At 36.9% G+C, this 12,877-nt stretch overlaps 1 protein-coding gene across 1 annotated transcript; it reads left to right on the forward strand.

Moving 5' to 3' along the window:
- Positions 1-315: 315 nt before the first annotated feature.
- SLC7A13 (solute carrier family 7 member 13) lies at positions 316-7,797 on the forward strand. The gene is made up of 4 exons (XM_058818158.1): positions 316-1,090; positions 3,519-3,650; positions 5,308-5,672; positions 6,415-7,797. Exons 1-4 carry the CDS (start codon positions 367-369, stop codon positions 6,658-6,660), a joined length of 1,467 nt encoding a protein of 488 aa, XP_058674141.1. The 5' UTR covers positions 316-366; the 3' UTR covers positions 6,661-7,797.
- The last annotated feature ends 5,080 nt before the right edge of the window (positions 7,798-12,877 follow it).

Here is a 12,877-nt window from a genome sequence, read left to right on the forward strand (position 1 = left end):
GAAGTCACATTTACTCACCTCTGTGGTTGTCTCTGAAGATGTACATTAAACAAAATGAAATCTGTTGATGAAAATCATCTGAGAAATGAGCATTTGCCATGCATTAATTTTAAAGTTGTTTTCTTTAAAAATACCTGCAGGCCTTATAATTTCTGAAGTACATATTAAACCAACATGTACATGATTTGCCAGTGTTTCTTGAAGTATTTGGTTAATTATCTTCACACAGGAGACATCAAACCCAAAGTATGCTTTCTTTTCTGAATGATTAAGCCAAGCTTCCCATAACATTTCACGAGCAAGCAGGGCTATGACAGACTGCTGACAACAAAGTGAAATTTGCTGTGAAAAAAAAACCACAAAAAAATGGGAAAAGAAGAAAACAATGACCCCAAAGATGTGCAAAGAAAAGGAAAAGCCAAGATTCAACTCAAAAGAAATATAGGTTATTTTGATGGGGTAAGTTTTATTATAGGATCAATTGTTGGAGCTGGGATCTTTGTGTCTCCCACAGGGGTGTTAAAACATTCCTTACTCAATGTTGGCGTTGCACTAACGATCTGGACCGCGTCTGGGCTGGTTTCTCTGATGGGTGCCCTCTGCTATGCGGAGCTGGGAACCGCTCTGCCCTTCTCTGGAGGAGAGTACAGCCACATTAAAAGAGGCCTTGGATCCCTACCCGCCTTCGTGTTTATCTGGACAGCAACGTTCACCAAGCCAGCATCAAATGCTGCTCGAGCCTTGCTGTTTGCTGAATATGCCACACAGCCATTCTATGGCATTTGTCCTGCACCAGATGTGCTGAAGAAGTGCTTGGCCTTGGCCGTTCTCTGGTCCCTGGGGATTTTAAATGGCCTCAGCGTCAAAATGTCTGCGTGGGTGCAGACAGTTTTCACTCTGCTGAAGATGATGGCCTTGTCAGTGATTGCTGTTGGTGGCATAGTTCTCCTTGTTACCAGGCAAAAGGAGAGTCTGGCCAGGTTTGAGGACATGTTCAGCTCAGAGATCCCCAACGCCTCACAGATTGCTGAAGCCTTCTTCCAGGGGCTGTACGCGTACGGCGGCTGGTGGTCCCTCAACTACATGGCAGGTATTCTGCTCCTCTTCTTTAGATTTAATTCTGCAGTTCTCATTCTTGTGTTCCTTAGCTTGTTTTGGGAGAACTTGTCTCTGCTTCAAGACCACAGGGTCCTTCTCATTTTACGTAAGTGTTTGTTTGGGCTGGTAGAAGAGGCGTTGTTCCTCTCCAGGGAAAATTCCTGCTTTTTGTGCAGAATGAAGCTGACATTTTCAAGAAAGTACAAGAGAAATCATAATAGTTAATTTTTTTTTCATACATTAAATATTTGCATTTTGTCTTTCTCAGCGTCCATGTAGCATATTTTTAGGAAAGTATCAGGTTATCCATGCCAAACTACGTGTGAATAGGTAATTTCTGTTTAAATATCTGTGCCTTATCTGTGGTTATGCAGCTGGTTTGAACATGGTCAAATTAATTTTGAGTTTTGTTAGAATGTAGTAATTTTATGGGATATATTTTCCTGGGAAATATTGAAGTCCAGTAGAGGGTAAAGAGAGGTCTGTGCAAGTTGGCATAGATTTTTTCATAGAATTTGTACTCCATTTTAAAATTCAAAAGGTTTTTGAATATCTGTTTACTTCCCTATTCTGTATCTGCTGACATATGGCAGTAATAAACTTTTTCATTAAAGCTACAGAGATGATGTTCATTATGTTAGGTATTCACATCACAAGTTAAATAAATAGAGTTTTATAGTATCATCAGATTCATGGAATTATATTGTAAGCAAGCGGATATTGCTGTTATATCTTTAACCATTTGTGTCCATTGACCTTTGTCATGTAAAATATTAAATAAATGGAATGTGTTAAATGCATACCACAAAGTTCAGTGGTGAGGACAGTGTGAAAATTTGGTTAATGTTTAAAAACCTGACTGTTGTCTTTATAATCCAGGTACTCCAGCTTTAAAAATAGGTTGCAGTTTAAAAAAATGTATATAAATCAGTAAAGTGTGGTTTTGAAACCTGAGGTATTCCTTAAAGACAAGTACTTGGCTTTGTAAGCCTGCGAAAATGCAAGACTTCTGGTAAAATACAGATTTATTCTGATCAGTTAGCAGTACTAATAAATGCCATACATTGGGCAGCACAGCTGTTTAGACAGATGTAACATATGCAATTTTTTCAAACTGACCTGAGTTTCCTATGCTTCAACAATACCTTCATTTCTGTGAGCTTCAGCTGATGCATCAGGTGTCAGCTGGCTGGCAAGACTGCAATAAACAACAAAACAAATGGCAAGATAAATGTAAATTGGATATTTTGGTTATTATTCTCTTCTGAGTTCAAAATTACTAAGTGTATTTTTTATATCTGAAATAAATCCCAAATTTTCTTATAGTATCTGAATTTCACTGTTCAGATGGTCCTTCAGTCTTGTCTCCATGCACTACAGCCAGCACAGGGATCATGGCTCAAGGCTGATGTCCTGAGCAGAAGATAGAAATCAAATGTAAAGCAGGAAGCAGATTTCTGTCTCCTAAAAAGAGTTTAAGTAAGCTGCACATTTCACTTTTCACTTCTTCCCTCTTATCAGTTATTTGCTGGTAATACTTAGGAAATTGTCTGTAAATGCTGAGGGAAGTGGGAAGTGGTGAAGGAACAAGAGGAAGGAGTGAAAGAAATTTAAACTAAACTTTCTGATTGAGATGAGGGTGATTGAGATTAAGCTTCTGGAAACCAGCTCCATCTTTTGCTGGGACTGTGACATGCCCAAGAATGTGTGCCTGTGTCTGAGTTATATACCTGCAAAATTCAGCTTTTTTCTTGTTTGGTAAGAGTAGTTCTAAGCTATCAGGCTTAGCACTAAACAGTTTTCCTCCACCATCTTTTCCCTGGAAAAGATGACAATAATCAAAATCCATCTGGGAATGGCCCTCTTTTAAAGCCACTGCATTATTGCTCTTATGTCTATACCTTTGGTTTTTTCTGTTACTTCTGATATAAAAGCAAAGAGAAAGGTTTTGAGTAGAAATATGCAAATATGCTCTCTAAGTTTAAGATCAGTATTCATGAGGTGATATGAGAATAAATAATGTGACTTAAGAGTCTCATGTTTAAGCTAGTGATTTTCAGGTAAGGCTACTTGAAAATTTTCTACCAAATCACTTTTCTAATATAAGTCAAAGACGTGATAAATCAAAGGGAAATTATCACTCATTTTTATCACTTTGTGAATCAATCAGCTCTTCATCCAGCCCTCCTTCCAAAATAGTTCTAAATAGCTAAGTAAAACAATATTGTTTAAGAATCTGTGATATTAACCTGTTTGAGAACCACTGTAGGACTTCACAAGCAGAGAATTTAGCAGCCATGATTAGGGATTGGGGCAGGACTTTGGCATCAGTTTGTCAAACTGCACAGCTTCACCACTGAAAAACACTTGCAGAAGCTACACTGCTTGCTTCATTTGTTGTTTTAAATTGTATTTTTCAGAGGAGATGAAACGTCCCAGCAGAAATATCCCCTTAACTGTGATGACTGCTGTTCCTGCAGTAATTGTTTTTTATCTACTAGTGAACATCTCATATCTGACTGTCCTCACACCTAAGGAAATTGTCTCCTCAGGTATGTATTTAATATTTTTTTAATTAAAAAGAACTGGCCCATTGACATATCCATCTGATGTCAATGCCCTGGGTTACTTCTGCTCACCTAACTTCCCAGTCCAGAAATTTGGGTTCATTTTCCTTTAACAGAGAATTCTTTAATTTTATTGTATGACACAAATTGGATGAATGCAGGCAGATTGTTGAAATTGTTGGCTTTATCCTACACTGTCTAAAAAGAAATCAGAAGTGTATTAAAACCTGAAAAATAAGGTGAAAGTCAGGTGCCAAGTATAGAGATGATCTTTGTTTTCCTTTGTTTCATAAAGAGATAGTTTTAATCCTATCTCTTCCTTCTTTCTCTGTCTCATTGAGTCTCAGACTAAAGCCATCACTCTTTAGGAGGTGGACAAGTCTGACATGTTCAAGAGTATAGAAAAGACTATGGACATAAAAATGTAGCCATTTTGGGTGTGTATTATTCATGATAAATACTGTGACTTCTCAGAAGAGTCTATACAAAATCCAGTGTGTATAAACCCTTTCTCAGATCCTGTATCAATAAACTGGCCATGTAAGGCTCCAAAGGGAACTATATTTCTCCTTGACTGTCCAAGCAGCACATTTAAAATTCCACGGTAATGACACTGAGCTGTCAGACCTTGCCTACAGGCCTGACAAAAACCATACCTCATTTGAATGGATCAATCTTTTTTTTTTCCTATGATAAAAGCTCACTAATATAAATGAGAACAGTGTACCAGTCACTCAGTAACCTCATATTGTCGCTCAGCCACTGTCAGGCTGTCTGCTGGGAGAGTTGGATCATTTGTATGTTACAATGAAGGAGGCAGCAAATACCAGACTATCCATGAACTGCAGCTGCCAGCTGGCATGACCAGCTTCATGCATACCAGGGGAACTGTGTTTACCTATGCCAGCTCAGAAGATAACCTTAAAATTATAGCACTTTTTAAAATATTTCTTGTTCCTTCACTATTTTTTTTTTTTTTTTTTGAGTTTGGGGGCACTGTTTTCTCCATCTCTAACTACTTCCTACACTGCACAGGACACTGCAAGACCCATGTTCCTCATGGCATTTGATTATAGACCCACTAAATATTGTTCTCACTACAATATCAGCTGTAGCTAATCTCCAAGCAATATTGAATACCTCTTGTTTAGAAACAATCTTTCACATTTCCCAGTTCCACCCAAAGCAAAATCTCATTAATAGCACATTTGTTGACTCATCTCTGACTGTAGATGTGCTCTTGTTGGCAGTTTCCTGTAACAGCAGATTGTGTCAGCACCATGGTTATGTCAGGGATCAAGGAGTTAATTTTCTTTCCTTGCCCAGGTGTCTGTGCTTGTGATGAAGGATGTGAGATGTGACTCACTCCTGCTGGGCAGTCCATGACTGTGGTATTGGCCCCAGCAGGTTTCCCTGGCTTGCTCTGGCAGGCAGCACTCATTGCTGTCATCCTCCCAGGAAATGTTTAGTTCCTGAATGAAATACCTTTAGGATTGGATTAGTGTTTGACTACTGCAATGAAAAAGCAGGCATTGCTGGTAAATAATAGGTGCTTCTTGTATTTTAAGTTTTTTTCCTGTTGAGTCTGTCACTTATTCAGAAGATGGTCTTTGTACTACACAAATTCTTTGCTTTCTTGCAGTTGCTGTGGCAGTCACCTGGGCTGATCGAGTGATCCCCTCTGTTGCCTGGATCATTCCTCTCTCTGTTGCTGTCTCAATATTTGGTGCCCTCAACTGCAGCATGTTCACACTCGGTCGATTAAGCTATGCTGGAAGTCAGTCAGGACATTTACCTCTTTTAATATCCATGCTTAATGTCCACTCCTGTACGCCAGCACCAGCCATGATTTTTTCAACCACCATTGCATCCATTTTTATCATCCCCTCTGACCTTATTATGCTAACAAATTACTTTGGATTTTCTGCCTGGCTCATGACTGGATTGACTTGTGCAAGCCTGATTGTACTTCGATACCGGGAACCTCATCTACACCGACCATACAAAGTAAATGGACCTAAATTAAAAATATTTTATATATTATTTTTTGAGTCCTGGGTAGCATGCAAAAGTTATAGAAGAAGTGCAAATCTAAAGTGGATAGTCACAAAATTACAAATAATAATCTCAATGCCTCATTTGAGCCTAATTTGAAAATTTTGCTTCACTGTAAAAAGAAGAGAAACAAACAGATGGTCTCTGCCCCAGAGAAGGTGAACACATGAGATGGTTCTTTGCAGAATGGGGGAGATGTGCAAACAATGTGGAACCATACCAGTGTGGAGCAATAACAAAAACAGTTTAGGACCCATTGCCCTTTAGTTCATTAAACTTCGATCTGCTCTCATCTTCCTTGACATAATCGCAGGCATTAAAGATAGGTTGAATTTCTTCTTACTCCAGCAGTCAGAAAGCTTGGGTTAGAAGTGCATGTTCATTGTGAAGGCTTCCAGGCACCCAGCCCTGAGTGTCTTATAGGAACCCACATTATCATATGTGATAAAAATGGATTCCCAATACTGCCTGTCTCTCCCCCTTGACAAAAGAAGAAGCCTAAACAAATATTTTTAAAAAGATTCCTCTCTTATAGGCAATTTGAGTCAGATGACTCTTGTCCTGGGTGAATTTATAGCAGCATGAGAGGTGGTACTGTACTGTGACAAACACATTGTTACTCTAATGAATGAGGCAGAAAAGTCAAGTTGGTTCGTTTATTTCCTAACCCACTTTTTTTTCCTTTCTCTTACAGGTGTTTTTACCAGTTCCATTTATGATGGTGGCAATGTCTTTCTTCCTAGTTCTAGCTCCCATAGTCTGGTCTCCAAACATGCAATATGTTTACGCTTTCCTGTTTATGCTTGGAAGTTTCATTATTTATCTGCCTTTTATACATTTTAAATTGCGTTTTCCATTTCTTGATAAAATTACTTGCCACCTACAGCTCCTGTTAGAAGTCTGTCCTGCTGATGGACCTGCTGAGGGCAAATGTGAATAATGGCAGATAGTTAATCTCAGTACAACTAAGAGCCAACAGAGGATTTTGTTTAACTGAGGCTATAAACAGTACAATTTAGATGTTGTGATGTGTGATACATAGGTGTGCATGCATGCATATACATTTATAGATGTATACACATATATTGCAAACATGCCCACACATGTATGTATGGGCACAGAATCACAGAACGAACTAGGTTGGAAAAGACCTTTGACACCATCAAGTCCAACCTATGACCAAACACCTCCTCATCAAATAAATCATGGCATTAGTATAAGTTAATATGTATATGTTTGTATAAATACATAAATATATATGTATACTATTTTAATATGTCCAAAGGATCTCTCTTAAACTTGCAAAATCTGTAAAATGCTCTCTGCTGCTCCTGAAAACACAGTTAAAAGTTGCTTACAGTCTTGCAAAAATGGAAATAAGACTCAATCACACAAACACAAATAATTATCAGTATTATCATACAATAAGTGAATAAATACATAATAGCATAATTATAAAAATACACTCACACTTTGAACTAAATTGTCTGGATTATTCTTAGTTTGCAGTAGCTCATTGATTAGAACTTTTGGTTTTAAAGACTTTATATTTTCTTCATCTGCTACTTTTTTTGGCATTAATTTATTTTTAATAAAAGACTTTGAAGACTATCATAAAGTTGACTGATCATTTTAAATAGCAAGAAAATTGGACATGGTGCATCTTAGCTATTTTAGAACAACACAAAAATTCAAGGTGAAATCTTACAATGCATCAAGACAATAAAAATTATTTATCCTTTTCATCACAGAAATAATAGCTAAAGATATGTAGATTCCTTTATTAAATCATTTACATCTTAGCATCAATATTACTTTATTCCTTGTTTTAGTTTTGGTGTTATTGAGAAGTAAAAGCTTTTTTTAGCCCCCTTCCCTCCATTTAAATTTTGTTTATGAAAACAAGATAACTGAATTCTTTTTTCTTCTTATAATTGGGCCATATAAAGTTCATGGAATATTTAATCTTAAAAATAAATTAAAAGTACACACAAACCATCATTTGGAGGTGATTATTAATATATGCTGCTATTTTAATAATTACAATAGAATTACAAATATAAAGTGATTTTCCAAATCTGGCAATGAAAGATCAGCAACACAACCAGCAGATGGCCCCAGCTGATCACTCTCCACCGTGATCTCTCTGGTCTGATGGATGTTGTATTGGTGAAACTGTCTTACAGGGCACTGTATTATAACACAGTGGAATGAAAAAATCTTGCTATAATACTCGATTCACTAATGTATAACAATTTTGGAAATAACAATGACAAATAAAGAATTCTTCATAGCTACCCAAAGTCTAGGGTGGCCATCAATAAAACCAGGAATCAACTGAAGGTTTAAGAGGATTTGACTTTGCACTGGAATGAGCCCCCAAATTAAAACAAATATATGTAGCAAGCGGCTTTTCTCAAGGTGATAATGGACACAGAATGAAAATTTGAAGAAAACATTATACCTTTTAACAAGCTCTATGAAGAGAAGTTCATACAAATGAGGACTGCAATGTATACAGCTGAACTGGAGACTGGATTCTGCTGAATGCAAGAAAGGAATCAATGTTTAATTTCACTTAATAGTGCTATTGGAAAAACATTTCTCTTGCTGTTTAAATTCAAAACATCATGAGACTCATCAACATTGTAGAGGAGTTATATTTTAAAAACTGAATTGTAAATGGAAGAAATTAATTGTACTGTGACTAAAGCATCCATCAGTGATTTGTAAATACAGGTGTGGCAATGCCACAGATTTTCAAATGAACTTTCAAGTAATTTATTTAAATCTATATTTTAATATGTAAAAGAAAAGTGGAAGTTGTAAGGAAAAAATGTTTATGTAACAATAATAATATATTGTACACCAAATTATTAGAAAAAGCAAGCATCGGGGGAAATTACTCACTTGGGTGTGTTATTTCCATGTTATTTCTTATCTTCTTAAATAGATAGTTTGTCAACTATCTATTTAATTCCCTAATGAGTTGGGTACCCACTGATAACATATGTCAGGGTATGTTTGTGTAATTGGAGCATGTATTTGTTAATGATACAAACTTCAAATATAAAGGTTTAGCAGTTCCAGTCAATCAGGGAACTCAAAAGTCCCAATGAAATTTAATATGAAATAAATTGCTTTTATGTATCTTTCTGGAATATGAAGTAGATAGTTTTTTTTTTAACAAAAATCTAGGAAATGGCACATAAATGTACAAGATGAGAAGATTTAGAATAGATCAGAATTAAAAATGTCCATGCAAGTTTAAGCCCCTCTGCAAAGGCATCTTTCAATGGCCTTGCATTATTAGATCATAAACTGTTCTTTCTATATACCCTTACCTCATTTATTGGAATGAATGGATGGTGCCAAATAATTCACTATCATATTCTCCCCATTTCAGCATGTGATCTTGCATTTTGTTTATCACTCTATGCTCAAATGCTGCTCTTGACAGACATTGTTGATATCTTACAGACTTTTCTATGGTGTTCCTCATGTCAGCACCTAGGCCCTTCACAAACAACCACTAATTTCTCTGGACTGTTATGAGCTGTGTCAGTGGTATCATCTTTGCTTGCTGAAAGTAAGTTAAGCTGATGTGTAGGTTGCGCAAGAAATCAGTTTTGTGATGTTCCCTGAGATTAAATTACAACTGTGAGATTTTTTAAATTCCACAAATTAAGCATGAGGATTTAAAGTTTGGTATAGAAAATGGGGAATACAGAATTAATTTCAATTTTCAAAAATTGTGATCTAAATTATTCCAGTATGTCCATGGAATTTTATAGAGAAAGATTAATGTGTATTCTGGGCAATACTTAATTCCTAAAGTGCTACATCATTCATTACATCAAATTCCTCCTCTTCTACAGTAAATGAGGGATTGGCCACCTCACATTTAGCATCTTCTTCAACACAAATGTTGACTTATTCCCAGATCCAAAAGAGACAGGATTTTCTGAAAAAGAATGCTCATATTAAATGACCCCTGTTGGAAAGGGACTCACACACCTGAGCTGAATTAGCATCATAAAAAGCAATCCCAGATATGGTATTGCCCATCCCCTGAATTTGAGTCACTGATGTTCTCTTAATGCAGATTTTCTTTTGTCTGAGTGTTGCAGAATGCTAAATCACAAAGAGGCAAATACACTATTAAATGTATAAAGATTTCTTATTGTTGCTGGCTCATTCCACATCTCCAAGCAGTAAGCATAAAGGAATAGAATTCAAATTTATAACTCATGTTAGCTACTCTGGTCAAGAGCAAATCAATATTTTAACATTATAGCTTGTTTCAGTTGGTCTCAGCTGCTTTCCTACTTGAATATATCCCAGAAAATGCTATATAGAAGTTGACTTTTATTACTAGACTATATCAGACATTTATTCACATTTTTAATTTTTTTTGTCTTTGACTTCATAATTCTTTTTTGCTTATGCATGCTTGCATATTTCAGAACTTCAGCCTTACAACAATTAAATAAATTTTTTATCAATATTGTACTGACTGGTCCATTTTGACATTTAATCTCCCTATATGTTTTTCTAGATTTCTAACACAATATTTGTATGTATATTTGCACTGCCGTTTGTTTTTTTTTTGCTCCTTTATCTTCTTAAAAAGACAATGTAAAATACAAAATTACTATCAATATTATAAAATAAATTACTTGCAATTATACATCATGCTTATTCCACATGTGCTGACTGCGTTACAAAAAATAAATCGCCCTGAGGCAAACCCCAGAAATTGTACAAAGAAAGAAAAACCCCGGCAATTACTTGTTTTACTTTCCTTTTCATAGTTAATGTTAACTGCGATTCCAATAAAAGATGGAATCAGAGCTAACACTGAACAGCTCTACATGATGTTTTGTGCTTTGATGTGGTGATACTTGGTTGGAATCTCTAGGTTAATAGTGAAGGATGTATGAAGAGCTGCCTGTAGCTGTTAGGCCATGAGTTGTTCCGACCTCCCAACTTCTGTTCTTGTGTTTACTACGTGCACTGTGGATATTGGTAAGGTTCCCTATATCTCAGTTTCCACATATGCCAAACCAGAAACAACTGTGTTTTAACAACTAACAGGTCAAAGAGCATTCACTTGTGGTGTTCTCTGTATCACAGAAGTTATTCCTGTCATTGTCTTCTATGGTTTATTTCAAGTGATGGGGGATCCTGGGCATTCCCATTCTTACTGGCTTGATTTGGAGGGATAAGAGCTGTATCTGCTTCAGGAACTATTTTTACTTTGGAACAGGAAATGAAACATTTTAAATGAGCAGGTTTGAATAAGCTGTATCCTACAGGTTTAGAGGCACTGTTGAAGAGCTGGACTGTTACTGTCGATTTTCAGTAACTCTTGCTACACGGGAAATTTCAGGATTGCATTGCAAAGGAAGGGTAACATGCTGATATTTAAACAGAATAAAAGAAATTAACCAGGAAATTATAGACTTGACAGTGTCACATAATTCCTTGGAAAAAGTAATGGAACAGATAACATGAAACTGAATTAATAATGAATTAAAAGCGAGTAGCAGAATTAATGCCAGTTCATTTGTATGTATGGAAAAAAATCCTACGAAACCAGTATCACATTATACTTTCTATAGTATGGGTTGGGATAAAAGCTGAAGAAAAGGTGATTTTGAGGTCCACCAAAGCTGCAGACTTGACGAAGTAGTTACACCACTACAAATCAATGTTTTGTTTGGCAGATTTAAAAGTGACTAGGGTTTTTCATCATCTTGCAAAGCTACTTAAATTAGCCCTATTAGCAAGGCTTTGCGCATAATATTGGCTAGGGATATTCCCTGTCTTTTGACAACAGTAAAAGGTATTGTTCCTGGCGGGAAGGGATAAATGTGTTTGGGCTGAGACTTTCCAAGGTGCCACCACATGTACCGTGTGCTTTAGTGTGAGGGTGGTGAGGCACTGGAACAGGCTGCCCTCAGAAGCTGTGAATGCCCTGTTGTAGGCCAGCTTGGATGGGCCACTTGGTCTAGTGAAAGGGGTCCCTGCTCATGACAGAGGGGTTGAAATCAAATGATCTTTAAAGGTTCTCACCAACCCAAACCTTTCCAAGATTCTGTAATTGCCAAGTTCTAGGCTGCAAGTGGGACTTTCCACAGTAGAGTCGCAGCAGGACTGGGTGTGGCCAAGGCTGGAACTTTGGCGAGGGGCTGTTGCTCAGCAACCTCACAGCCCTTCTGTAAACATTCCGCTGCAGTTGGCACATAGGGTCCCTCTCTTTCACTCTGCCTGCATGGGTATGTCCTGTTGTTATTGTTAAAGTGTTAGTTTATATAAAGTGTTGGCCTTTGTACTTTGCAGCCAAGCTCTTCTGAACCTGAGGTTTTTTTGGCAACAGGTTCTTGAGGTTGTTTAAGACTTGAAAGTATGTTCAGAAGGATATATTTAGCAGGTGTTTCATGTGTAAAGAATTTGAGCACAGCTAAGTTTTAATTGGCTGCTGGTGTCCTCATTTTGGGATTGCCTGTTGCAGAGAGATCACACCTGAGCCTCTGTTATGTGTAGGCTGGTTCTTATGTTCCAAAACAGTGACTTTATGTTGTGACTGAGTAGATTTAACTTTTCCTCTAAATCATTTTTCTTGCATCAGAAGCATCTTGATGTTTAATTAATTTTTCTTTCATGCTTAAAACTAATTTTGTAATGCCAGGTCGAGTTAAGACATGGTGGAAAGTTGGATACAAAGTGAAGCAGTACTAGTGTTTCTGTCTGTGTGTCTGTATCTTAATTCCCTTTGTGAAGCCCACACTGACATTGTTTTCAGAAAGGCTTGCAAAGTGTAACAGCAATGAGATGTTTTTTCCACCATATACAATCATAGAAAATCAGTGTAAGACCTTAATTCCAGTTACAAGAAGAATAATCAATCTTAAGAGTTGAAGTCGATGGTCCTCGTCACTTCCTCCCAACACACTCTGTGAGTCTACTGTCTGAGGAAGGCTGTGAAATAAAAATGACTTAATGCCGTCATGCAGACCAACCTAACTGTGATGACAAACTTCCATAGTTTCTTTGTTATCTTAATATGATCTTCAGAATTCATTTTTAAATTGCTAAGTTAGATTTTTTTAATTGTGCTCAGCAAGAGGGGAAAGTAGACCTGAAAATGGCAC

The sequence above is a fragment of the Ammospiza caudacuta genome, chromosome 1 (genome assembly GCF_027887145.1).
Source record: "Ammospiza caudacuta isolate bAmmCau1 chromosome 1, bAmmCau1.pri, whole genome shotgun sequence".
NCBI lineage: Eukaryota > Metazoa > Chordata > Aves > Passeriformes > Passerellidae > Ammospiza > Ammospiza caudacuta.